Source organism: Peromyscus californicus, unplaced genomic scaffold (genome assembly GCF_007827085.1).
Source record: "Peromyscus californicus insignis strain IS unplaced genomic scaffold, ASM782708v3 Scaffold_8__1_contigs__length_139910024, whole genome shotgun sequence".
In the NCBI taxonomy this organism is placed as follows: Eukaryota; Metazoa; Chordata; class Mammalia; order Rodentia; family Cricetidae; genus Peromyscus; species Peromyscus californicus.
The window spans coordinates 118,127,042-118,152,695 of NW_026294606.1; the positions used below are offsets into that span (position 1 = coordinate 118,127,042).

General features: G+C 42.2%; 1 protein-coding gene across 2 annotated transcripts in view; it reads left to right on the forward strand.

The window, feature by feature from the left end:
• The window catches only part of LOC128104171 (liver carboxylesterase 1-like), a 30,761-nt gene extending 10,017 nt beyond the window's left edge, over positions 1–20,744 (forward strand). For both annotated transcript variants that reach the window (XM_052728963.1, XM_052728962.1), the window contains exons 5-14: positions 680–833; positions 2,178–2,282; positions 2,993–3,097; positions 5,734–5,772; positions 9,356–9,496; positions 11,559–11,639; positions 12,769–12,916; positions 16,671–16,802; positions 17,851–17,923; positions 20,336–20,744. In XM_052728963.1, coding sequence (XP_052584923.1) covers positions 680–833; positions 2,178–2,282; positions 2,993–3,097; positions 5,734–5,772; positions 9,356–9,496; positions 11,559–11,639; positions 12,769–12,916; positions 16,671–16,802; positions 17,851–17,923; positions 20,336–20,519 — 1,162 coding nt within the window. In that variant the 3' untranslated portion in view covers positions 20,520–20,744. The remainder of the gene's footprint in view (positions 1–679; positions 834–2,177; positions 2,283–2,992; positions 3,098–5,733; positions 5,773–9,355; positions 9,497–11,558; positions 11,640–12,768; positions 12,917–16,670; positions 16,803–17,850; positions 17,924–20,335) is intronic.
• The last annotated feature ends 4,910 nt before the right edge of the window (positions 20,745–25,654 follow it).

Genomic DNA, 25,654 nt, shown 5'->3' on the forward strand with positions numbered 1-25,654 from the left:
CAGAAGAGTTTCCCTCTTCCTAGGCTGTGTTAAGTTGGCAACAAGAACCAGCACAACCCATATACATGATTTCTTCAGGTTTGCAGTAAGTGACACTGCCTTGATGACGTCTTTCCTTGTTGTGCAATCTAACTCAGCTATTTATTTAGCTTAGATTTGAGATAGTAAAAGTCCAAGACTGTGTGGTTGCATCAATGAGCCATTGGTGTGAACCCTTGGCTGTGTTACAACATGATACAAAAAGGGGGACCAAACATACAGGTAGATCACATGGTGAGGCAGGATGCCTGGAAAAGGGAAGGGTCTTTTTTTCATAAAAACTCATGCTCCACTGCTGTATCCTCTTTACACAATTATGTTTTTCCACTATCTGTCATTATATTGTTTCATCTGTTGGCCTGTGGTGTACAGTAAGAGCCACGTGTAGACAGAGATCTCATGTGTTTTCTTCTTGGATGAGCTGTATATTTGAAACCCTGGTTGTATGCATGGTGGCTCCTGACTCCCTGAACTTAGAGTCCCCTCAGAACATTGCTGTGGAGATGAGTGGCAGGGGAACACTCTTGTCAGTGACGTAGAGCTGGCCTTATTTCAGAAAACTCAGAAAGAGTCCCAGTCTCTCTCTAGCCCTTAGAACACGGTCATGCCATGTCTAACTCTACCCACTATTGTCCCACAGCACAGGGGATGAACACAGCAGGGGGAACTGGGGTCACTTGGACCAGGTGGCTGCACTGCGCTGGATCCAGGACAACATTGTCAACTTTGGGGGCAACCCAGGCTCTGTGACCATCTTTGGAGAGTCAGCAGGAGGTGAAAGTGTCTCTGTTCTTGTAAGTGTTCCTGATTCCAGATCTCATGTCCAGACTTGCTGTCTGCGCTGAGACCTTGTACAGACTAGCCAGTCCAGCCTTGGCACTTCTCCTCTCCTAACCCAGATTCAGGTTGACTCTACTTATTGATCAGTGTTAGCTGGTGGAGGGCTAAGGACTAACCTTTCCTCAGCTCCTAGGGAGCTCAGAGCTCAGCTTTAAGTCATGGGCCATAACAAACACCAGTTGTATACTTCATCATGCCACTTCTCCACTTCTGCATTACTTTGATTTTTCTTTGTTAGTTAAACTAACATTAGGGTTGATTTCTCTCAGGAAGTGTTGGATATAAACTCCAAATAGGAAAAGGGGAGGCCATGAGTATAAATAACTGTTTGGTTTCAGCCTGGGTCTATAGAGTGAAGGGGCTAGGGCACCCAGAAGAAGCAGGGGAGTCTTCAGCTGGCTTTTCCATGCCCAGGAGGAAAGGTAGCAGTCTCTGGGACTGAGTTATATGGTGCAACAGAACTGGAGGGCAGCGAGGGGAGCTATAGAAAGCATTGTTGACTCCTAGGACCACTCTAACACCCTGAAAGCTGAACAGAGAATCAGCCCCATTACTGCATTTTTCAAACACATTAATTTCATAGTTTGATTGCCAAATGAAATGTTCATACTTTAGAGATAAAGGAAAGGGGTAAATAAACCCCAAGAAGCTGGGTTATGGTGCGTGTCTCTAGTTCTATCACTCAGAAAGCTGAGATTTAAAGGCCACAAGATAAAAGCCAGCCTTGACTAAAAAACCAATTCTTGTCCATTCTAAGCTATTTGGCAACAAATATTTCCTTAAATGGGAAGCAATCTTCTGTATTATTATCTTTTTAAAATAATTACATAGTATTCCACAGTGAAAATAAAACATCATTTGCACAATCACATTGGAATCCTGACTTATGATTTTAATATTATGAATATCAGGAGCTCACTTTTTTTATGAGCCTCCACGATCATTTATGGGATAAGTTCTGAGTAATATAATTCTGAAGCAGAATTTCTGACTAAGAATTGTGAAATTGTCTTTCCAGTGGTTTGATTATAGTGAAAGGTTCTTGCCATGTTTTTTTTTTTATTGTTGTTGTTCAGTTCTTGTTTGGGATTCTGTCTTTACTGGGCTGAGGGTCTTTTGGAGGAGGTGGAGGTGATTCCAGGGTGACCTTAGGAACAAGATATGTTTATGTCCATCGAGCACGCAGGTCCCCAGGAGAATGGCCATGACAGTAGAGCAGATGGGTAGAGCCTTAAAGACAAGTAAATTCAGATCACTCCATTTCTGTGCAAACTCTCTTCTTCTCTCTCCCCTGCCAGGTGTTGACCCCACTGGCCAAGAACCTCTTCCACAGGGCCATCTCTCAGAGCAGCGTCATCCTCAATCCTTGCCTATATGGGATAGATGCCAGGCCCATAGCTAAGGTGAGTGTCACCCAGGACAGCTACTACACCCTTTAGTCTGCCACCTTGGGTCCTCATCCTTGGGTGTTTCTTGCTGCAAGAATCAGCTCAGGTGCTCAAGGGCTGCCTGGAATAAGAATGAATGAATAGGAAGGGCTGATTTCTTACCCACATCTAAGCCACATTCTACATTTACTAAAGGGTTCATGTTGAGTATGTTATCCAGGCCTCCAGCAATTCTGCACACATTTTAGTGTATGGGAGACATGGCCATTTCCTGTGCATGTCACATCTAATCACCACCCCCATCTGTGGGTGATGAGAAGGGAAACACAGAGATGGAATGGCATACCAAATGGTAGAGGGGAAGCTTAAAACCAGACAGTGAAATTCTTGGTTTTAACCATTTAACCTCCAACAGCTTCTTAAGAGGCATTTTACTTTGAGAATTTCCCTCATCCCTTTAGTGGTCCTGGGAATGGACATTTTTATCAGGACATTGTGTCCATTTTTATCAGGACAAGGTAACAGAGACATAGATACTGTGTAATTAGTTCTAACCTATGCTCTAGTCAGTAGTAGAGGTACTTTCTGGTACCCAACCCCAAGTTTGTTTCTTTAGACTCCTTTCAGCAACCCTCTACCTTCTTCAGAATTCAGAAGTAGGCTAGAAGCCACAGTCTGCATGGAGGGAGGGAAAGGATATGCTCTTGACCCCTGATCTCTTACAGAAAGTGGCTACTCTTGCTGGCTGTAAAACCACCACGTCAGCTGCCATGGTTCACTGCCTTCGCCAGAAGACAGAGGAAGAGCTCTTGGAGGTCTCTCTGAAAATGGTAGGTGTGCCCATCCTCCTGTCCTTACTCTGTGTACTTGTCCCAAGACTTGACTCATTCAGCTGTCTTCTGAAATAGCTTATCTCCTTTAGGGACAGTGTCAATCTTGTGATGTAAATTGATTCCCATTGCTTCCTTAACATGAAATAACTATAAATAATAAATAAATAAATGTAAAACTACCCAGTAAGAACATTATATGAAATTACATGACAACCCCTCAGCTTTATCAAAGCTTAATATCATGTATTCTTGTTTTCAGGTATGTTTTAAGTTGTATTTCTATACATAATCACCAAATTTAATTGTGTGGGAGTGAGGGCATGCAATACAAGGCCTCTAAGAAAAGTATCACATACAATCTAGGACCACCTGTCCAGAGAAGGTATCACCCACAGTGAGCTAGGCCCTCACATATCAATCATTAATCAAGAGAATTTCTCATAGACATAACCATAGGGCAAAGTAATGGAGACCATTCTACAGTTGAGATTCCTCCATCTTAGATGACTCTAGTTTATGTCGAATTGACAAAAACTAGCCAGCACATCATCTGTTTCCCTATCAGTCTACTGTCTATTCATTCTTCCTCATAACCAATTCTGTTTATTATTTTTCATTAATCTAGTAGATATCCATTTACAATGCTTAATTCTTCTATCTTCAATCTGTCTCATCTCAATTAATCATCCAGTCAACCTGTATCTATGTGCCTTCATGCAGACCTTCAAAACAAAGGTCTGTAGGATTCCTCTAGATGCCATAGAAGCCCTTTGGCACTGTGCTGTTTCTGCTTGTCCAGAGATTGAGCCGATGAGGACACAGGGCTTTCACTGTCAGGCTTAGGTTAGGTGTTATAAGAATTAAGAGAAGGCTATTTTCTGATACCCAGAGAAAAGGCAACTATTGCAGCCACTCTCCATGTGGCACAGGAGGACTCAGCTTGCACAGGAATATCTGGTAACTTTGAAGAAGCCAAGTGAACCCAATATCCAAGAACATGCTATAAGTTTTAGGATCTTGGACAAATACTTGATTATCTATTGGTCCCAGCATGCATGCACACTTACTCATTTTCATGAGTGTGCACATACATATAGCACACTCCTGTATGGTGGGACTACAATGTGAAATGGAGACACTTGTAGTGGTTGCTTCCCCCAAGCGAGTAACCCCAGTTAGCTAGAGTGTAGTGATATAATCACTGTCATCCTTACAACAAAGAAAAGCATGAGTTACAATGAGTTCCAGTGATCTTGGAGGTGTCAGTTTTCTGATCCCAGATGAGAAAGCTCTTCAGTGTCCCTTGAACAGAAAAAGGAATGCATTGTCACAGAATCCTTCAGCAACTGAAATTTTCTGGAACAAATGGTCTAGCCAATGGCTATATCCAGACGTTCTTCAGATACTTGGGAATAAATCAACTCTATTACTCAGTTTTCTGTTCTTTTCTTTTTCCAGCAATCCAGAGTCATATCCTATCAGGCATTTTTCCTTAATTTAAAAATAGACTTAGCGTAGCCTCAGGTGGACTGACATGGTTTAACCAAGACTTCTGACTTACATAAAAGTAAACTGTGGTAGAGGGCCAGGTTAGATCCCAAACACCACCTGGAAAGACATAGTGTGACATTAAATCACACAAAGGACCTTGTGGGTTGTACCTGAGAAGTGAAGGCGTAAGATGTAGTTGGAATCTGGAATCTTCCTTAACTGCTCCTCATACTGAGGGACATGATGTTCCAGATCATGTCTAGTTGCTTGAATTCATGAAGCAGGAATGAGGAAGGGGGGAAAGTGGTAGAGGGACTTCCTGCTAGTCTATCCCAACAGTAGCCTTATCCCCCACCTGACCTCTGTATACTCCTACACTGCCTTGACTTAATTCCACCACTCTGCAGAGGAGACATTGGGGTATTGTTGCCATTGTAAGAAGAGTTTAAGTTAGGCGCACAGGAATTGGCAGCAGACATCTTCCCAGAGATCCTACGACCTTGAGTGGGTCCCAAAACCTGTCCCTTGCCTGCCGCTACCCCCACATCATCTGGATCCTCCTGTGCCCTGCCCAGAGGACCCTGACTGTGTTTCATAGCTGGTTCTATGATAAAATTAACCTGACAAATTTAAGGGAGAAAGACCTTATTTTAGCTTGCAATTTCTGGTTATACTCCATCATTGTGGGGAAGACACAATGGCAGGTGATTGAAGCAGCTAGTCCCATCACATCCTTAGTCAAGAGCAGAGATAAATGCATAGATACATGCTCTCTTGCTTGTTGTGCTCAGTTATACAGTCTTATACAGGACTACCTGCCTAGGGAATGGTGTCCCCTACAATAGTCTGGATATTTCTACACCAATTAAATTTCTTAGGACACTTTCTTCCAGACAAACCCACCACATCCCAACTCGGTGTAGACTCTACCCCATTGAGACTGTCCTCACAGGTGGTTCTATTTAGTACCAAATTGACAATTAAAGCTGACCATTACAGACCTAGTGTAAGGTTCCCTTCACCTTGGGCTTAGCCAAGGAAGAATCAGGAGAAAGAACCTAATACCTCTAAGGCCAAGCTCAAAGGATCAGCTTTGAACAAAGAAGTTTTCTCACCCAATTTCTCTGCCTTTGTTTCCACAGAAATTTGCCTCTGTTGACCTTCATGGAGACCCCAGAGAGGTAAAGTCCTTCGTTTTCTGAAATATAGGCACTGAGTCTTAAAATTAAGGAACAATTCTCATTTGTAGACCAGTTCTCGTATCTGTGTGTGCACTGCTGGGGTCCAGAGAGGGAAGGTTACTTGTGAAGGTAACATAGCCAGGAGGACCGGGGCAGGAGGACCTGATTCCTAGTCCAGTGCTCCCATTCAGCAACTCGGTGTTCCCCAGAGTCACCTATCCCCTTCCAAGTGATATTTCCTGCTTTAAAAAATGATCTGGTAGGAGTAGGATGCACCAGAACCTTCCATGTTCAGGAGACTGAGATGCCTAAGGAGCCCTCGAGCCATCAGTAGGGAGAGAGCACAGGTCTCCTGAGAGGACACAGGGCTGATATACTGTGATGAAGGAGACTTTGATCTTAGTGCTGAGGACACTGTCCTCTTCCCACCAGCCAGGAAACTCCAACAGTGCCCTCCATCTCATCCTTCCTACTCTCCCACCTTCCAGCACTGTCCAGGAGATTAATTCATACTATCTGCAGTCCAACCCCCTCTGCTTCCTCCACGGGGCTCCCAGCACTCCTCTGAAAGGTCCTATGAGAAAGAAATAGGATTCTTTCAACATTCAGAAAAGCTGTGGCAGGATGTGATTTAGGAATTGGGACATGAGAATGAAACAGACAGGATCTGTTCTCTTAGAAACTTCTAGTATTATCGAAATAGGAAAACATAGTAAACTCTATGGTTTATATTTCCATGGATAGAGTCAAAGTAAAGACAGTGGGGGATGGAGAGCTGCCCAGTGGTTTGATGTGAACAACAGGGTCAGGGGGTGACTTGAACAGTTGGTGGCCTCTCGGGGGAGCTCTAGAGAAGAGAAAGAAGTCAGCCATTTAGAATCCCAGAGGATGATGTGCTCCAGGCAGAGAGAAGAGCCTCAGAAGGGGTCTGCTGAAGAAGGCTAGCATGCTTGAGGAGGAACAATTCGGAATGAGCCCACCTGAGGCTAGGTGGGTAGTAAAAGTAGGAAGTTGAGTCAGCCAATGGAAGGCTTGGACTGTGATTCAGCCTGAAAGGGGAGCTGTTCGGAGAACTACAAAGAGAGCTGTAATGGTGAGTTTACTAATGTCTCTGACTGTAGCATACTAGACTGCAGGGTAGGGACAGGGAAAGCCAGCTGGGAGGCCATTGTGTGACAACTAGGCCCTGCATTCTTATAGTATCTAAATATGCCAGGGCATGGGCGGTGGGGTGGCAATACATTGTTTTGGATCTACAAACTGTGAAGGAATATCTGAGCAGGACTTACTGTTGGTGTGTGAAAAAAAGCAAAGGAAGGAAGCACATCACTTGTCTCACCCAAGCGGGCAACACACACTCACACATCACCACAGTGCAGCCGACAGAATCCCAGGGGACACTGGCAAGTGCTCAGGGTGTCACAGTTACTACTGGGGGGCGCCTCTTGGATGCAGTTCCACCTGGGTTTTCCCTCTGTGTCCATGTCCATCACTTTAATATTCTTCCTTCTCATCCCCATGTCCCCTGATATCACCAGACTTTCTCTTATGAAAAAATAGAGATCTGCCATCTTAAAATCCCGACCTTTATTTTAAGTGGACACTCTTTCATGGAGTTGGTTCTAAAAAACATTGCTGAGTGCCAGAGATGTTCCAGACATTGTACAGACAATGTGCTCCACCCTTTACTCCCTGGATCCTGTCCTTAAGCATTCCTCCAAACCAGGACTATTTGAAAGTCTCGGAAAGGGACCTGCACAGGGATGCTTTGTCCATGAGGTTGTGCCCTGCTCATTTTTGGGAAAGGTTCATTTACCGAGGGCATCCACAACTGCTCTATGTGGCCAGCACATATCTTCCTTCAGAGGAGCTGCTTCTGTTGCCTGCTCCCACGATGGCCTCACACACTGCACAGTTTTCCTATGGCAGGAGTAATTTTCCACAGGTCCTGGTCTATTGGAGGAGGGTTTGGCCATTTCCTGCATCTCTTGAATGCAGAACCAAGTCACAGTTTGGTCATCTTGAGTGATAAGTGTGACGTCTTCTTAAGGCTAATTATATTTTAAAACAGTAAAAATTCAGATATGCATAGATGGATATCATCTACCATGTCCATGTTTGTAATAATGGATTCTGTGTTTGAGAACTCACTTACTTAGTAAAACATCTCTGGAACTCTAAATCATCACTCTTGACAGTATTCTGGTTATCTGCACAGTGTGGTAAATCTGGTGATGCCCAGGTTCCATCTGAGCTCAAAGAAGAAATACTTTGTCTCCTTGCTCACACTCACAAACTCACAAGTGTTTTCCTTTTGTTCATTTAGTGCTACCTTTAAGAACAGTAATTTGCTGGTTTTTAAAATATCCTTTTATGGGATTAATTTTTTTAAAGAATTTTATACATAAATGTAATGTATTTATATCATTTATATCATTTCTACCCTTCCATCCCCTACTCTCCCTCTCCAACCATTCTTGAGTTCATGGTCTTGTCTTCTAGAATTATTATTGCATATTGTGTATAATACACACACGTGTGTGTGTGTGTGTGTGTGTGTGTGTGTGTTTGTGTGTGTGTGTCCTGATCCTCCAGCTCTTACAATCTTTCTGCTTCTTTTTCTCTGAGTCTTGGGATGGGTGTTGCTCTATAGATATACTGAATGTGGACAGGGAATTATACTCTGCAATGACCAGTAGCCTCTGTTTACTGCAAAAAGAAGCTTCTCTGATAAGCAGTGAGAACAACACTCACTTCTGTGTAAACAGATAACTGTTTAGAATACAGTTAGATGCTGTGTTGATTTAGGAAAACATCAGTAGCAGGTTCTCCCCTAAGGTCTGTGACCTCTATAGCCATGTGTAGTGGGCTAGGTTTAGAGCACCAAGTATGGTTTCCTCAAGCTGGATCCAGGAATGTAGGGTATGTAGGGCAAGGGATGGTGTGGTTGGGCCGTTATAATTTTCTTAAATTAGCATAAAAAGTATTAAGTTTTGTTTTGGCATTTTCAAACAAAAAATTAATATGAATTAAATTTGTTTTTAAACAATTTTGAATTCTGTACATGGGCACAATATATACCAACTACTTTTACCTCCAACTTCCCTACAACCTACCAGCTCTTTTTCTTCCCACAAATCTCTCTCTTATATTCATAACTATTTGTTTTATTTTGAAACCCTACTTAGGTTATCCAGGGCTGTCCATGTGATCATGGGTTTAGAGCTAACACTTATTCTGGTGGGTTTATCAGTTTGTATACAATGAATCATTGGCTCCTCCTCACTAGAGTCTATTAACAGTCAATAATGCAGAGTTAAAAGGCAGGACCATGTCGGCCCATCCTATTTCCTTAACTTAGTATTGATAGGGCCTGCCTGGTGTCGATTCAGTGATGGTAATAAATTATTAATAGAAATTGTTGTCTGGAGAAGGTGGTTTCACATGTCTTCATTCTGTCTTCCAATATTACATACTTCCTGCCACATCTTCCAAAGTTTCCTGAGACTTGGCAAGGGTGGTATACATATCTCGATCAGGCCTGGGCAGGACAGTCACGGACACTGCATTTCCATCTTCCCAGAGCTATCCCTTCCTGCCTACCGTGATTGATGGAGTGGTGCTGCCAAAGGCACCGGAAGAGATCCTAGCTGAGAAGAGCTTCAACACTGTGCCCTACATGGTGGGCGTCAACAAGCAGGAGTTTGGCTGGCTCGTTCCAATGGTGAGAACATACAGCTTCTTACACAAGTGTACTCACAGTCTCAGCCATCATGAACCCCCTGATGCTCAAATGTCTTCCTTCTCTCTACTTCAGCTTTCTCTGAGACCAGAACAGATGTTCCCGTTGTCATGAGTGGGTATTTCCATGACAGCTTTACCCAGAAAGCCCAACTATCCTCTGGGAATCTTAGTCCTGGAAACCCCTTTCCCAAAACACTACCTTTGCTGAAAGTGTCCTGACATCCATAGGCTGTAAGGGCCAGAGATAATTAATACCTGTGCAGATGGAGCAACCAAGGACATCTACTAAGGAGAAGGCCCTGGAGTGCTGGAGTCAGGCTGGGACTCAGCAGCTTCAGCCTTGGAGTTGAACTCTCAGGCCCTGTAGATCTATCTCCACAGATGCTCTGAAGTGCCCCATTACCAAGAGTCAGAGGAAATTCATTGAGCTAGTTCTGAAATCCAAGCAGAATTGACTTTTTAATATGTCATAAAGTCAGACACAGCAAAATCCAATTGGCTATTTTTAGTTCACTTTTAGTAGCATGACTAAAATTTGGGAAAGAGAAGGCATGACTTGAGTTTGGCTGGATCATTCCAATGGTGAGAACATATGGCCTATTATACAAGTGTACTCACAGAGAAGGTCCCTGACTCTAACATCTAGAGGGGTTTCAAGCCTGGGAGCTCAAGGAGTGATGTGAGTGGTGAGTCTGGTTCAAGCCTATTGAATTCAGTTCATGCTTTCTCATCAGGAGTGGAAGTTGTAAGATAAAATAAGACTCTCACCAAAGTGAGTCCATTGTCTTCCACAGTGGCCACAAAAGAAATCAAGCATTATCTGCCTTACATGTTTATATTTCCAAACGTTTTCAAATGTCACAAGCAAAGTTTTTCTCAAGTCTCAAGAAAGTAATTCTGGCAAGAAATTATTAACTTGTAGGACAGAAAAAGAACTGGTAACCACAAGTTCTTTAAGTCTCAAAGAAAGAGCTCAAGAGCCAATCTGTCCATTACCAAGTTCAGGCTGAAACATAGAGTATCTTCCACTGAGTGTCCTGAGATAGTGTCATGCTAGGGCATGGCTGTTAGCTGCTAGAGTAGGGTCAAGTCCTGGTTGCAGAGATTATGGACATACTGATGGTTCTAGAGCTTCTCTGGAGAACTTCAGGGGTCATAGAAAGTGTACAACCATGTGGCTGACTTTGGCTTCCTCGGTCATCTGAGACTGTGGGCAAGGGCTTGAGTCCTATGCCCGGAACTCTGCCTTTTATATTATTCTGACCTAGATGTTACTTCACTATTTGGATGACTGTTGTATATGTGTTATATACCTATATATGCAACCACTTATATGCACACTATATATTGCAGTAATTATAAACAGACAAATATAAAATATAGGCCTTACTATGCTTTGTTGACTCCCATGGGAGGCCTGCTCCTTTCTGAATGAAAGAGGAATGGATGGGGGTGGGGTAGATGGGAGATGGGAGGAGGGAATGGGAAGAGAGGAAGGAGGGGAAATTGTGCTTGGCATGTAAAATAAATGAAAAAATTTAATAAATATAGGCCTTACAAAGAAGATACTTTAAAATGTATGTATATAAAATATATACTGTATTAATTATATATGTATATATTAATCATTGCATATAATTAATTAATGTATATAATTAATTCAATACAATATATACAGCATTACATATACTATGTAATATACACACTATGTAAATGTATAATATAGTTAATATAAGTATAAATAAAATGTATATAATATGCATTCATATATACACCCATATTGTATATGATGCATATTATATTTTACACATTATGTTTACACAGCCACATACACACACACGCACACACACACACACACACACACACACACACACACACACACATATACATCTTAGTATTGCTCATTCATTTCATTGGTTAAATCTCACACCTATTAAGACCCAGTAAATAAGTTTCCTTCTGTATTGATTTGATTGTTCGACTGTTTTGATTCTTGTCATTTCCCCATAATTCATGACTGTTAATAAACGTTTCTTTAACAGTTTCTGGGCTTTCCACTCTCTGAAGACACACTGGACCAGAAGACAGCTGCCTTCCTCCTGTGGCAGGCTTACTCCTTTTTTGTAAGAGTTGAGGGAATCATGGAAATTGTCTGAGAAGCAAAGGAGTCTGTATGTTTTCCCTGAAACACACACTTATTCAGTGACTGAAAAGTCCTTAGATGTGGGGCTCAGCTCCAGGTTTCTGCATTTTCCAGTTTAAAGTACTTGTAGGAAACTCGAATTTGTGATTTGTAACCCAACCCCTCCCCACTGGTGACTGCAGGCAAGTTCTCTGGAGAAAATTATTTATTTATTTGTTTGTTTGTTTATTTGTTTTTTTTGAGACAGGATTTCTCTGTGTAGTTTTGGTGCCTTTCCTGGAATTCACTCTGTAGCCCAGGCTGGCCTTGAACTCACAGAGATCCTCCTGGCTCTGCCTCCCGAGTGCTGGGATTAAAGGCGTGTGCCACTACCGCCTAGCCGAAAAACATTTTTTAAGTTCATAAACCAAATAGGATGGAGGCAGGGACTAGTGGCATAAGACTTAATGTAAGTTACTATGAGTAGGTACAGCAGAAGGGGATAGCACTGGTGATTACAGATTTTGGGTTCTCTGCTCTTTGGGCACATAGGTTGCTGTGATCTGCAGATCCCTGTAAAGCTAATGAGAAGTTATGTAACTGCAAATCTTAGGATTTTTTATTATTCCATTTCCCAGGAATACTTTATTTTGAAGTTAAGTTATTTAATACCAAAAGGTGCCTTTTCCCAGAGAACAAGGGAAGATAGCAAAAATTGCTTTTCTCTTGAGAACCCAGGGTGTGTATATGTGTGCGTAGAGAAAAGCACCTTTCTTTCAGCATAGAGCTGGAGAAATCACCCACTGGAAAGCATTTCCTAAGCCATTAGGTGGCTTTACTCACATGGACTTTTGCCACTGAAGCCAGTAGGACAATAATGATATACTGTTGAGATGCTTAACCTCCAAAATTAAGCTTAAAATCTATTAAAAACAAACGAACCTAGAGAGTTTATATTAGGCTTCCCTGGGACACACTCTCCTCCAAAAGTTGCCCTCTTGTCCACTCAGCCCCAAACCTAGGGGAATTTGGCACAGAACTCAAGTGGCTCAGAATCAATGAATCCATGGTAACCACCTTGAGAGGCCCCATTGCAACAGGTTAGGTGGTCACTTTCTGATCCATTTCAGAACGTCTCTGAGAATCTGATTCCTGCGGCTACTGAGAAGTATTTAGGAGGGACAGATGACCTTGTCAAAAAGAAGGACCTGTTCCTGGACTTGATGGGAGATGTCATGTTTGGTATCCCATCTGTAATTGTGGCCCGTAATCACAGAGGTGAGTGTTCAGAATGGGGTAGGAACATGAACTCACCAGACAGATCTCTAGCATAAACAGATAGGAAATCTGCTGAGGGTCGTGTCTCAAAGGCTGGTTCCCTATGGCTTGCAATGTTTAGTATTGCTTCAGCCAGTAAGTATCCAGGTTCCCCACCATCTCCTGCTGTCTCTCCTTCCACTGGCTATCTTCCTGGCTTGACTGTTCTCAAGCTGTTCAGCTGCTTCTGCCTCAGCAGCTCGGCCTCTCAGCAGCTCTGCTGCCTCTGCCATTGCTGCCACTATTCATTGTCACTTCCTTTGGGCTGCAGCACTGCCTTCATGACTGAATCAGGCAAGAGAAGAGCCCTCTAGAGCCTCACATTAGGCCTGATGTTTTAGTACCAGAGGAGGGAGCACAGACCAGCATCTCTCAGGCATATCACCAAGTAAGCCTGAACAGCGTGCTTACATGCAGAGGAGGAGTATTTGCATCAAGACGTCTTGTGTCTTTACCACTAGTCACAGTGGTCATCTGCTAGATGGACAAGAGAACTGCTGCTCCTCTGACCTAGATGCAAATGGCCATAGGATCATCTAAGGTTTGTGACAGCAAAATGTCTGGTGCTTGCTATTTCAAACTGTCTTGGTGATGCTGTACCCTCCCTCAGTGGCCAGGGTTCTCAACTGTCTTCACTGTATGATTGTCTCCAATCTTTGAAGTTTTCAAGTTGGTTGATGATGGCATAAGAGTTCTTTAGCTGGCTGACTGGCAGTCCTTTAGTCCAAGGGAGCTGGGACAGCAAAGGAGACCCCAACAACTGTACATTAGAGAGTCAAGATGCTCCTCCTTCACCATATTTGCTTATTGACAGGAAAACTGACAGTAGGGGGCCTTACAATAGCCAACAGAACTTATCATTGACATTGATGATGGTTTTAACTATCTTAAACACTCTCCCAGTGCATTATGTACATTTAAGTCCCCTTAAATGACACATTTCTTTCAGTTATCCATTCTTGTGCATATATTTCTCTGTAGTAGTCTCTTATGATGCTGGAATGGTGCAACATATACAAATCAACAAACATAATCCACCACATAGACTAAAGGACAGATACCACATGATCATCTCATTAGATGAAGAAAAGGTGACAAAATCCACCATCTATTCATGATAAAAGTCCTGGAGAGAGTAGGGTTACAGGAGACATATATCAAAATGGTAAAGGCAGTATTCAGGAAGCCCACAGCCAACATTATTCTAAATAGAAATTCAAAGCATTTCCACTAAAGGGAACAAGTCAAGTTTGTCCCCTCTCCCTTGTTCAATACAGTAGTCTTAGCTAAAGCAATAGAAAAGTGATGGAGATAAAGAGGATACAAATAGGAGAGGAAGAAGGCAGTGTTCTTATGGTGATAAGATTCTGTGTATAAAAGACCTTAAAGACTCCATTAGAAAACTCCTACAGATGATAAACATATGGGTTTTATGAACTGAACTCAGGTTTTCAGCCTTGGTGACAAGCTCTTTATCTCCTGAGGTATCTTGCAAGCCTATAGTATAATCCTAATAATCTATACGAAGCCAGTAACAGTGTAACTTGATTAAGTATAAGAGCTTTACATCTCTGTCCCTCAATACACACTTTCTTCATGTTTCTAATATCAAGATTTACATCATCTGGACAGACTTCATAATTTAATGTAACTCTAGTTAATTAATTCGTCTCATCTATAATCATTGGTATAATTAATTTCTATTGACCCATTGCAATACACAGGATAAAATTGTCCTGACATTTCAACTATAATTCTAGAGTGTCCTGCCTGTGGCTTGCTTCACACTGATGGCTTTGATGTCTTATGCTGTCTTGGAGCTTTAGTTTAAAAGACCTACTTTAGGCATTCCTGTGAGGCAGGTCCAGAGGCAGTGAGTTCCACAGCTTCTATCAGGGAAAGCTGCTATGTCTCCCTCACCTCTGAAAGGCCCTTTTCCTGAGCACAGGGCTCAAGGCTGGGGTCTCTTTCCTTCAGCATACTGCCTCTATAACCTGTTCTCTCAGACCCTGGATTTCCTCTAAGACATTGGATGTAGGTTTGGCACCTCCTTGATTGTGAAGCTCTTATCTCTGATGTTCCTGGGGTTTCCTTTCTTTCACTGTTAATGCTGTGATTGTTTTGTGTCTTGGCTAAAATCCGCTGGAGGCTGCTGTGCTTCCTGACCTAATGCTGGGAACCTATCCCAGAAGGGGAGCATTTTCAGCCGTAATCTCTGGAAATAAACCCTCTGTCCTCCTTCTGTTTTCTTCCTTCTGCAAGTCTTATTCAAAACTTTAGCCTGGTAACAGTATCCCATTCTCTTTGCTTTTCTTATTGATAGAACTTGTAACTACTAAAATCTGTGTCTTAATTTTCTTCTACATATCACATTGTGATTATAAGAAGTTTAGAAATAGCAGAGGTTCAGCAAAATGTAAAAAAAGTATCTTGGAGAGCATGCTGTGTAAAATGCATTTTTTTATTCACAAAAGATCTCTGCTGCAAAGCCAGGTTCTGATCTCGCTTCTAAAATTACCAAGTGGTGGAGACAAGAGCAAACTGTCTTTCCAGCAAGTTCTATTTATCTTGAAGCATTTATTCCATAAATGGCTCTCAGAATCACAGGGTTGCCAAGGTTACAATAAGAGAAGATGTCAAAGGTGATTATTCCTCATCATCTGCTGGAAGGACATATGCCATTAAAAAGTTTTGTCGGTGGACATATCATGATGTGAAGTAATGAGAGCAGTGTATTAAATATACACAAATTATTAAAATTGATTATATTATGACATATATGGTAAAAACCAAATTATGAATGTATAAAGGTTTGTACACATATGTATATATAAATGTGCATCTATATAAAATACATAGCCTATAAAATGGTCAGATATAATTATGTATTTTGTTTTGATTTTTACTTTTTCTGCAAATTTCAATCCTCTTTTATATCCCTGGGGGCAAAGTTGTAAAATTTCTACCCCAGGCTCACATGCTCACCCTTGCCTTCTTAAAGTCACTCCTCTGTGGCCACCCAAGCACACTGTGACTAGTGCACAGTTATGAGGCTCTGTGTTGGGGCTTCATGGGCTGGTCCATAAGGAGCAAGGATTGGTGGCTCTGCTGATGCTGTAAGGAAAGTGGCATCTTGACTCACCTACAGGGCTTTGTCAGTGAGTGTGGAAGGCAGAGGAGATGGAGAGAGAGGTTGACAGAGACTCCAGTCCATCTTGCCTTGGCACTTCTGTTTTATCATTACTTTCTCCCATTATGATCTTATACTTGGGCCAAGCACACATCTGGATATGAACTATGAAGCCTCCAGTTTCTGCATGGATTTTTTAAAATCTAATTGCTCTAATTTTCAGAGAGGCAGCCTGGATTTTCTTCAGCCTGCTCTGTAGAGCTGAGAAAATCCCTAGGAATGCTCCAAGCCAGGCTGGATGAAAGACAACCATAAGGTTCTAGATTATCTTGGAACTAAGGCACAACCATGTCATCATTGACTCACACTCGTATATTTGTTGCATTTGGGGATACATTAATTGTTCATTCAATAAACACCTGATTCAAATCCTAACTCCACATCAACCAGCTGTGCATCCCTAAACAAGTCACACCTTTATTAAATCTATCTTTATCTCCTCTACAGATGAGGAGCATATTCAACTGTAGGGCCTAGGATGTGTGTCTAGTAATATGAACTGTGCATGAATCCATGTCTCCTCAGATGCTGGAGCCCCCACCTACATGTATGAGTTTCAGTATCGGCCGAGCTTTGTATCAGACAAGAGACCCAAAAATGTGAAAGGAGACCATGGTGATGATCTTTTCTCAGTTTGGGGAGCCCCATTTATAAAAGGTAAAGTCTGTGCTGGCTGTGTCCTTGGGTGATATGAGTCCTGGGTTTGGGTTTTGGCTTGATGGCCTTGAGCAAATTTCTCCTTTTAAACTGAATTTCCCGATGCTCTGTAACAGGGCTTAGCTATAGGACAGTTCCCAGCCATGTTCTCCTTCAACACACATGAAAGATGATTGTGTTTGCACATCCCTAGGCATAGTCATCCTCAGAATCCTGACTTGTGACACCAGATAAGATCTGATGGGTCTCATATAGGCCCTGCTTAGGGCAAGAATGCCATGGTTTGATTTTTCTTCCTGTGAGAACCTTTTGGAACAGGAGAGGATTTAAAACTTTTGCTAACCTTAACAAGGCCTATTGCCCTTCTCTCCATCTATCTATATATCTACAATACATCATAGACTTAGATATTTTTAATTATATGATATTTAAGGGAAGCTTTCACAGAGGTCTTCAATAACTTATTTCTCAGCAGCTGTATGTAAGTAGTGATCTCTTACCATGCACCAATGTCCCTTGAGGTGTCTAAGCTGTACAACTCCCCAGCCTCTTACAGTTCTGATCATTTTCAGAACCTGTGCAAAGGTGTGAGGATAAGAGAGTGATAACAGATCAAAAAACCTCCAACCCTGCTAAGTCAGAGGTAGCCAACTATTGTCATTGTACCCAAGGGGAAAGCACCGGGCAGCTGAAAACACCGGGCAGCTGAACCCGGAAGATAAAGGCAGACAGGTCATGGAATAAAGTCATTTGAACTTTAAAGGTGTGGGCCTGCTCAAGCAGGATCTTCATAAAAGTTAGATTTGGACTCAATAAGTATGTGATAAGGGCCAAGACTCTTCATTTCTCCCATCCAAGTACTTACCAGAACCAAACACACTTAGCTTCTGAGATGAGAAGAGATCAGATGCACTGAGGGCAGTATGGCCAGACAAAAGCCTGTATTTCTTACAGGCTTCCTGTGCTGCTGCTGCTGCTGCTGCTGCTGCTGCTCTGCCTTGTAAACCAAGTCTCACATAGTTAAAGCATCTTCCTTTTTCCTCCACAGGGGGCGCCTCAGAAGAGGAGATCAACTTCAGCAAGATGGTGATGAAACTCTGGGCCAACTTTGCTCGGAATGGGTGAGGCTGGTTTCAGTGTTGGGCTAGGCCTGAAGCTATGGTGTGAAGGCTCATAGCTTTTGAGAATGAGTGTTTTCTAAAGCTTGAGTGGTCTACCTCTTTTCCCTATGACCACAGCACTCTTATAATGAGGCCAGAGTTAGTCAGTTTTGTAGGTGTGACAAATCTGTGAGAAAGTTCAACTGGTAGAATTGATTGTGAAATTTGGCTCACAGATCAGAGGATTCAATTCTTAGGCACTTGGCTGTTCACTCTGATCTTATGTCAATACAGAACATTGTGGTGGGAAATAGGGTAGATCAAAGCTCCATAGTCCTGTTAATAAGAAAGTAGACATAAGGGTGATCAGAAAGTAGATATAAGGGATAAAGCCAAGGTTCCAATATACTCCTCATGGGCATGTTCCCTATGACCAACTTCCTCTAACTAGTGGACACTCTTAAATTTTCCATCAATTCCCAATAGCACCATCAGATGAGATTTAAAACCAGCACATACATTTTTGGAGGAACATTTAAACTCTAAATCATAACCTGTGACTTCCAGAGGCCCATGTGTATCACACAACCTCAGTATTTCCAATACTAATTAGAAGTCCAAGTCAATGACTTTCTCAGTCTTACAGAAACTCTTAGTTTTTGAGTCTCTATTGTAACCAAACAGTAACATTTCCAAGACACAATGACAAATTCCACACATTCCTATCATGAATGGTAAAATAGGAAAGCAGCAACAAGGAATTGTACCAAAGCAAGTCCAAAGTACAAGAGAAAATTCTTAATTTCTAAAGCTGTGTGTTCAGCATCCAGGAGTCTGTTGGTAAACATGGGCCCTGAAAGACTTGGGAAACTTCTACTCTATGGTCTTGCTGTCTGCACTTCCAGGACCTCTCTGGAACTGGCTGTTCTTATGGTCTGAATCTTTCCTAGGCAAATGTTGCTGGCCCTGCCAGTTCTAGTATATTAGTATCTCCATAGCAACATGAGCTTCGCTCACACAGTGTCATGCATCATGCTGTCAGTCTTGCTAGCAGGGACTTCAAACCTTCCCCTCAACTTGTTGGCCTCCCAAACCTTCATTTGAAATCTTGTAGAAGCCTTGATGACTTTGTAACTCTTATATTCTGTCTGCATGCTTATCAAACCAGTGGCACTAAGACAATGCCGAGATACAAGCAGGACCTGAGATTTGTCAGGGCTCTGTAAAATCTGAGCTGTAGCAGCTCTCTGAATATGGGAAAATACATTCAAGAGAATCACTTCCTTAGGCCACTTTGTGGGGGGCAGAAGTCCCTAGTGCTGGCTTCTCAAAGCAAATTCTTCAAAATAACTTTATACTGAAAGCCTGGGATGGGGTGATTTGCAGCTTCCCAAGTCATCCTTAGAGTAACTCCTCTTTCTTCTTATTCACAACAGACTTGATCCCAGAGCACTATCCCCTCAAGTAACAGAACTGTCTTTGTACACAACTTGAAGCATGCTCCTTGTTTGGCAAAACTCTGAATTTCAAGCCTTTATCCTGTGATTTTTGCTCCTAAATCTTAGTGTAAACAGATTACAATCAGCAGAAAATACCATTGCTACTGCCTGAATACTATGCTTTCTAAAATTTCTCCCACTAGTTAAATAGTACATCAACTTTGAACTCAGCTTATCATAAAATTTCAGGGAATGGACAAAATATAGATAAATTCATTTCCACAAAGGAACATAGATTGCTTCCAATATAGTTCCTTATAGAGGCTGCATACCATGTGAGTAAGCAGAAGATTGACTTCTCTGTCCTTTTCCCCATTAGCTCCCACTGGACTCTCCTGTAAGCCGTACTAACTGCATTCTGGCTAGTCTGCAGCACACTCACCAAATGTTTCCAAACTTGCTCACAAACCAATTAAAAAGCCTTCTGAACTATATCACTGGATTAGTTAGATAATGTCCAGCAGCTCAGTAGCAATTTCATGTATTAGCTTTCAATCAACTCAAAGGATGAAAGATTATTTGAGGGTATGAGTTACACTTGGACTTTTTATTTGGGGCCTGGGATGAGGCAGAACATCAAGGTAGAGACAAGTTTGTGTAAAAAGCTCCTGTGTATTGACAGTAAGGAAGCAGTGAGATAAAACAGTGGAGTCTGAGCACTATTCAAGGCCAGGCCTTCAGGTACCTGCTTCCTCCAACCACACCCCACTTCCTAAAGTTTCCACTTATGCCCAGCTTAGTATCAGTCTGCATCACACATTAAAATTTAATAACCAAACCAAAACATGAATGTTCTTAAAATGAACAGGCTGTCCATGTATGGAAGGTTACTGGTTTCTCTGGAGAAATAAGCCAGAGCATCCTTACACATCTCCAAGCACCACTGGGACAGCATAGTTGATTTGATTTGTTTCTCTTTTTATTCTGCTCACAGGAATCCTAATGGGGAAGGGCTGCCCCATTGGCCAGAATATGACCAGAAGGAAGGGTACCTGCAGATTGGAGTCCCAACACAGGTAGCCTATAAGCTGAAAGACAAGGAAGTGGCCTTTTGGACTGAGCTCAGGGCCAAGGATGCAGCAGAGAGTCCAACCCAGAGGGAACATGTTGAGCTCTAATCAGGAGGCCCAGGCACATTTGAGAGCCTGGAGCCAAGAAAAGGGTGTTCCACAAAGACTTTTTGCTTGTTGGCTTGTTTGTTTGTTCTACAAAACAAGGCATCTTTCTGTTGGTTCTATAAACTCCTCGATACATTGTACAAACGATAAGAGGTTAATCTTGGTCTTTGTGCTCTCAGTTTTTTTGTTTGTTTGTTTGTTTACCACAGTGCAAAACATAACTTTGTAAATCAAACAAGAGTCTGTGTCCTTGAATCAAGATGAATGTCTGTGCCTCTGAGAGGGAAGTATGGAGAGAGATCCAACCTCATGGGATGCCATCTCCACAGGGGGTGGATATATGGCTGACTTTCCTGAATCATAAAGGAAAGGAGCACACAGGGCTGTGGACGGGGGTGGGGTGGGGTGGGGGGAACAGATGAGATGATGTTGTGCTACTCTTTCCTGGGGACACATGAACGAAGGCCCACTCACTCCGCAAAGGGCAGAAATGACAGAGTAAAAGAATAATTCCACCTGAGTCCGGCTTGCTGAACTAGTAGGTTTATTGGCCTTACTTACGTGAGTGGGGGTTTCTTACCAGTTTACTGAGAAAGCAGCTGCATCATGACAAAGTCCTACCTGAGCATGGGTGACAACTACCAGTAGTTGTTGAGATGGAATCCCACGCTCAGCTAACCTGTCCACCCTGTATTTACTCCACACTGTGAGATGACATACAGTTCGGCAGAATAATACACAACAGGGATGGGATGGCAAAGGGAGTGACTAGACTCTGGTGAGGACCACCCAGGAGGAGACATCAACAGCTGGATTTGTGAGACTTTGGTAGGGAATCACAGCTGTTCTGATTACAGTGTTACACTTAAGGAGATCTCTGAATACTGGCTCAGTTCCTGCCTTTAGGTGCAAAATGTGTTAATGAATGTGAGGAAGGCTAAATTTTAAAGTGATGCACACCATGTGCAGCCTTAACAAGAGAGTGTAAAACCCCCAGAACCACAAACCAAGGAAGTGTTTATACCCGTTATAGGCTTTTCTCTGTGGATGTCTGTCAGGTGATCACAGTTAAGTCTTTGGACCTGTAGCAAGACTGTGATACAGAGTGTTTCTGGAGTTCAGACACAAGGCACCTCACAGGTTCATGTTCATGTATAAACAGAATTCTGTACCCTCTGGAGAAAGGAAAAATAAAAGAGGGGTATATTTTTCATTATAGCTTTATTTTAAAAATATTGAAAATGTAGAAAAGAAGAGCTCGAAACTTCTACCCTCCCATAGTTAGGGAGGAATTGGGAGTACTGGGGGGTGTGAGGAGGAAACCATATTCAGAATACATTGCATGAAAATAAACTATTTTTAATTAAAGGAAAAGAAAGAAAGGGAGGGTGGATCTATTTTGGAAGCCTGGGTCCACTGCACCGTACTCTATTCACATTCATTATTATATTAAAAATGTCCACAGTTCAGATTCTGATCAATCCTCCACATTTCAAAAGTGAAATATGGGCCCTTTTACATCTAGAAAAATCTATTTGTTTTCAATTTGGTATGTAGGTTTTATTGCCCGATTGGAACAGTCTGTCTGCAAGGTCAGATCTAGTTTACTTTCAGAAGTCAAGTGTAGAAAGTGACTGAGGTCACAGAGGATTCCTTGTAAGACCTAGTCTAAAACCTCTTTCCAGTTTCTTCTTATACCAAATGGAAGTAAATAAAACATCCCAGAAAACGCTATCTTCTCTGGCATGGTTATGGAGCTTACAACACTAATTTCTTCCATATGTTACCAGGCATACCTGCAAGTGTCATGTCTGTCAGGTGGGGGGCATGGTACATCAACTGTGACTGACAGTCCTCTTTCCCAGAATATTTTTTGGATGTTCATAGCAGGATGAAGCCACCACCACTCAAAGGCATAAAAACTTCCCAGAACTCCTTGGAGGAACCTATAAGCAAAGCATACAGCACAGGAGTACCTGCCATCAAGGAGGCCATTATAGGTTTGGGTTCCATACTGGTTGTGGGGCCATCCACTGGAGTAGAGTCAACCTACCAGTGGCCACACCCTTAAAGAAACTGACTCTTCCTACTCTAGCAATCAAACACTGTCAAAAGGGTCTAAGCTAGTGGTGGGGGCTCATGACTCCTCCCCCCATGCTAGAACGTTGACTGGCTTTGGTGTTGTACAGGCAAGTACAGCTACTGTGAGATCTTGAGTGCCTTGGTCTTGTCATGGCGAGAAGACGTGGTTTTGCTCCAGTTCTCCCGAACTCTAGCTCCTCATTCCTTCTTCTTTTTCTTCCACAGTGCTCCCTGAGCTTTGGGAGAGGAGGGTGATACAGATGCCCCATTTGTGCCTGAGCACCCCACCTGACACATGCTCTCTGTGCATTGCACTTGTTGCTCTTGAAAGGAACCTGTGTTCAGTTCCCAGCAACCACATAGTGACAAAACACTGTAACTTTAGTTCCAGAGAATTCAGGTCCTCTTCTGGCCTCCACAGGTACTGCAGACCTGTGATGCCCAGAAATTCATTCAGGAAAAAAAAACAAAAAAACAAAAAAACAAAAAAAAAACTTATACACACAAAATAAAAATGAACAACCCTCAAAGAAAAAATACAAATTTAGAAGGCAGTTTGATATCACTTCCATTTATCAGATAATTGTAATTGTGTCTTTTTGCTGGTACAGGGTTTCTCTGTGTAGCCCTGGCTGTCCTGGAACTCTCTCTCTCTATGTAGACCAGGCTGGCCTCAAGCTGAGAGATCCATCTGCCTCTGCTTTCCCAATGCTGGGGTTATAGGCATGTGCCAACCCCCCAGCAGTAATAGCATCTTAGTTAGGGTTACTATTGCTGTGAGGGGACACCATGGCCTGGCAACTCTTACAAAGAAAACAATTAATTGAGGGTAGCTCACTTACAGTTTCAGAGGTTCAGTCCATTATGATCATGAGGGGAACATGATAGCATGTAGGCAGACGTGGTGCTGGAGCTGAGAGTGGTATAGATTGCAAGCAACAGGAAGTTGACTGCCTGTCACACTGAGGGAAGCTTGAGAAAAAGAGACCTTAAAGCCTGTCCCCAAGTGACACACTTCCTCCAACAAGGCCACATCTCCTAATAGTGCCACTCTCTTTGGGGGGCATTTTCTTTCAAACCACCACAAATAGGTTCACCCTTGGGGCCTATGAGCTCCCCAATCATGAGTTCTTGGTCATATTTGGAGTATCAGGTATAAGTTTCCTCCTGTGAAGCAGACATTAAATCCAATTAGAAAGCAGTTGGTAATGCCTATAACATTTGGGCCACTGTTGAATCTATGGGTCATTATTGTAGTTCACAGGGTTCACAACTGGATAAGACTGTTTATGAATCCCCGCATCCCAACAGTCTCCCTACCAAAGGATGCAGTGTCTTCAGCAACAGGGTTTCACTGTAAATTTATGTTGTCTTCAGCAACAGGGTTTCACTGTAAATTTATGTTGGGCTATCAGAGCAGTGGCAAGAGCCTTTACTGTTTTGGGGGTTCTCCCAGACACTCTTGACTAACAACTTGAGTGGGTGAATCTCATACCTGGTACTGGGTTTTTATTTTGTAACTTATTATTTCTGGGAGGAGTAATATTCTCTGTGTAGAGTAACTTTAATTAATATATTTATATGAATATATGCTCATAAAGTATTTATTCTATTTTTTAAAAAATCTTTAGTATTAATTGGCCCTACTCCCAATCCTTCCTCTACCCTATCTTCTCATCCTTCTTCTCACTTAACCCCTCCCATTGTCCTCTTCCCCAACCTGTATCACCCGTGTTTTGATATCTCCTCTCCCATTAAGATCTTCTTTCTCTCTCCCACTAATGGTACTTTTCTATTTTCTGAATTCTGTAAGTAGTTCAAGTTAAACACACAAATCTAAAATGTTGACACTAAGATATACATATGAGTGACAACATGTGACATTTATCTTTCTGGATCTGGGTTACCTCACTCAGAATGATTATTTCTTGCTCCATTCATTTACCTAAAGGTCTTGTAATTTCATTTTTTATAGGTGAGTAAAATTCCATTGTATATAGGTACCACATTTTCATTATCTACTCATCATCTGATAGAAATATACGCTGTTTCCACAACCTAGCTATTGTGAATAAAGCAACTATGAACATGAATGAAGATGTGTCTCTACAGTAGAAAATAGAATATTTTGGCTATACAGGAATTAAATATCCAAAGGTCATATAATATCTCTGTTGCTAATTTTTGGGGAAATGGCACCCTGATTAATGAAGAGACCTTCAGGGAGGCAGGATGATTCAATACATGTGGTATGAAAGCAGAAGCGGGAACTAGTTGGGAAAAAGAAGAGAACTAGCAAGAATGATGGGGTGGGGCAAGAGGTACAGAGTGTGCAGGGGAATAAGAAAAAACTCTAATGACACACCTAAGAAAATGCCTTAATGAAACCCATCACTTGAAAACAATCCTTCAAAAGACATTGTAGAACTCAGAACTCTTAGCAAGAAGCTTGTGTGTAATAGAGCATTAGAAACAATGCTGTGTTTCTTGATTTGTTTTCAATGCTACCTGGGCACAGGGGAAAAGGTTCAATCTTCCACCCAAGAAGACTACACTCAAAGGTTTATGAGCATTACAAACCTACATCATCATAAACATATATCAGCAGCTAGGTGTAGTTTTTTTACTTTCCCAGTGTCTTTCCTGTGGAAGGAAATGCCAGACATTTTAGCAAATGCTTAAGAATGAACAGACAGACAATTGGATCGACAGTGATTAGAATATGTAGGGATAGAGTTAGTTCACTGTGGGAGCAGTCCATCCCCAAATGCCTGCTCTACAGGGTAGTGCATTCACTCACAAGGAGCTCTTGGCAGGAATAATAAAGGCAATTCAGACAATAAAGGAGATGGGATAATGTTTAAGATTGCTTCCAAGCATAAGAAGTTAGAACTCTAGGAAATATAGGTTCAGGAAGGTGAAACCATTTATCCAAATCTTGGAGCTGAGTTTTTTGGAGGCCTTGAGTTGTTCTAAAATCTCCCAGCACTCGGGAGGCAGAGCCAGGTGGATCTCTGTGAGTTCGAGGCCAGCCAGGACTACCAAGTGAGTTC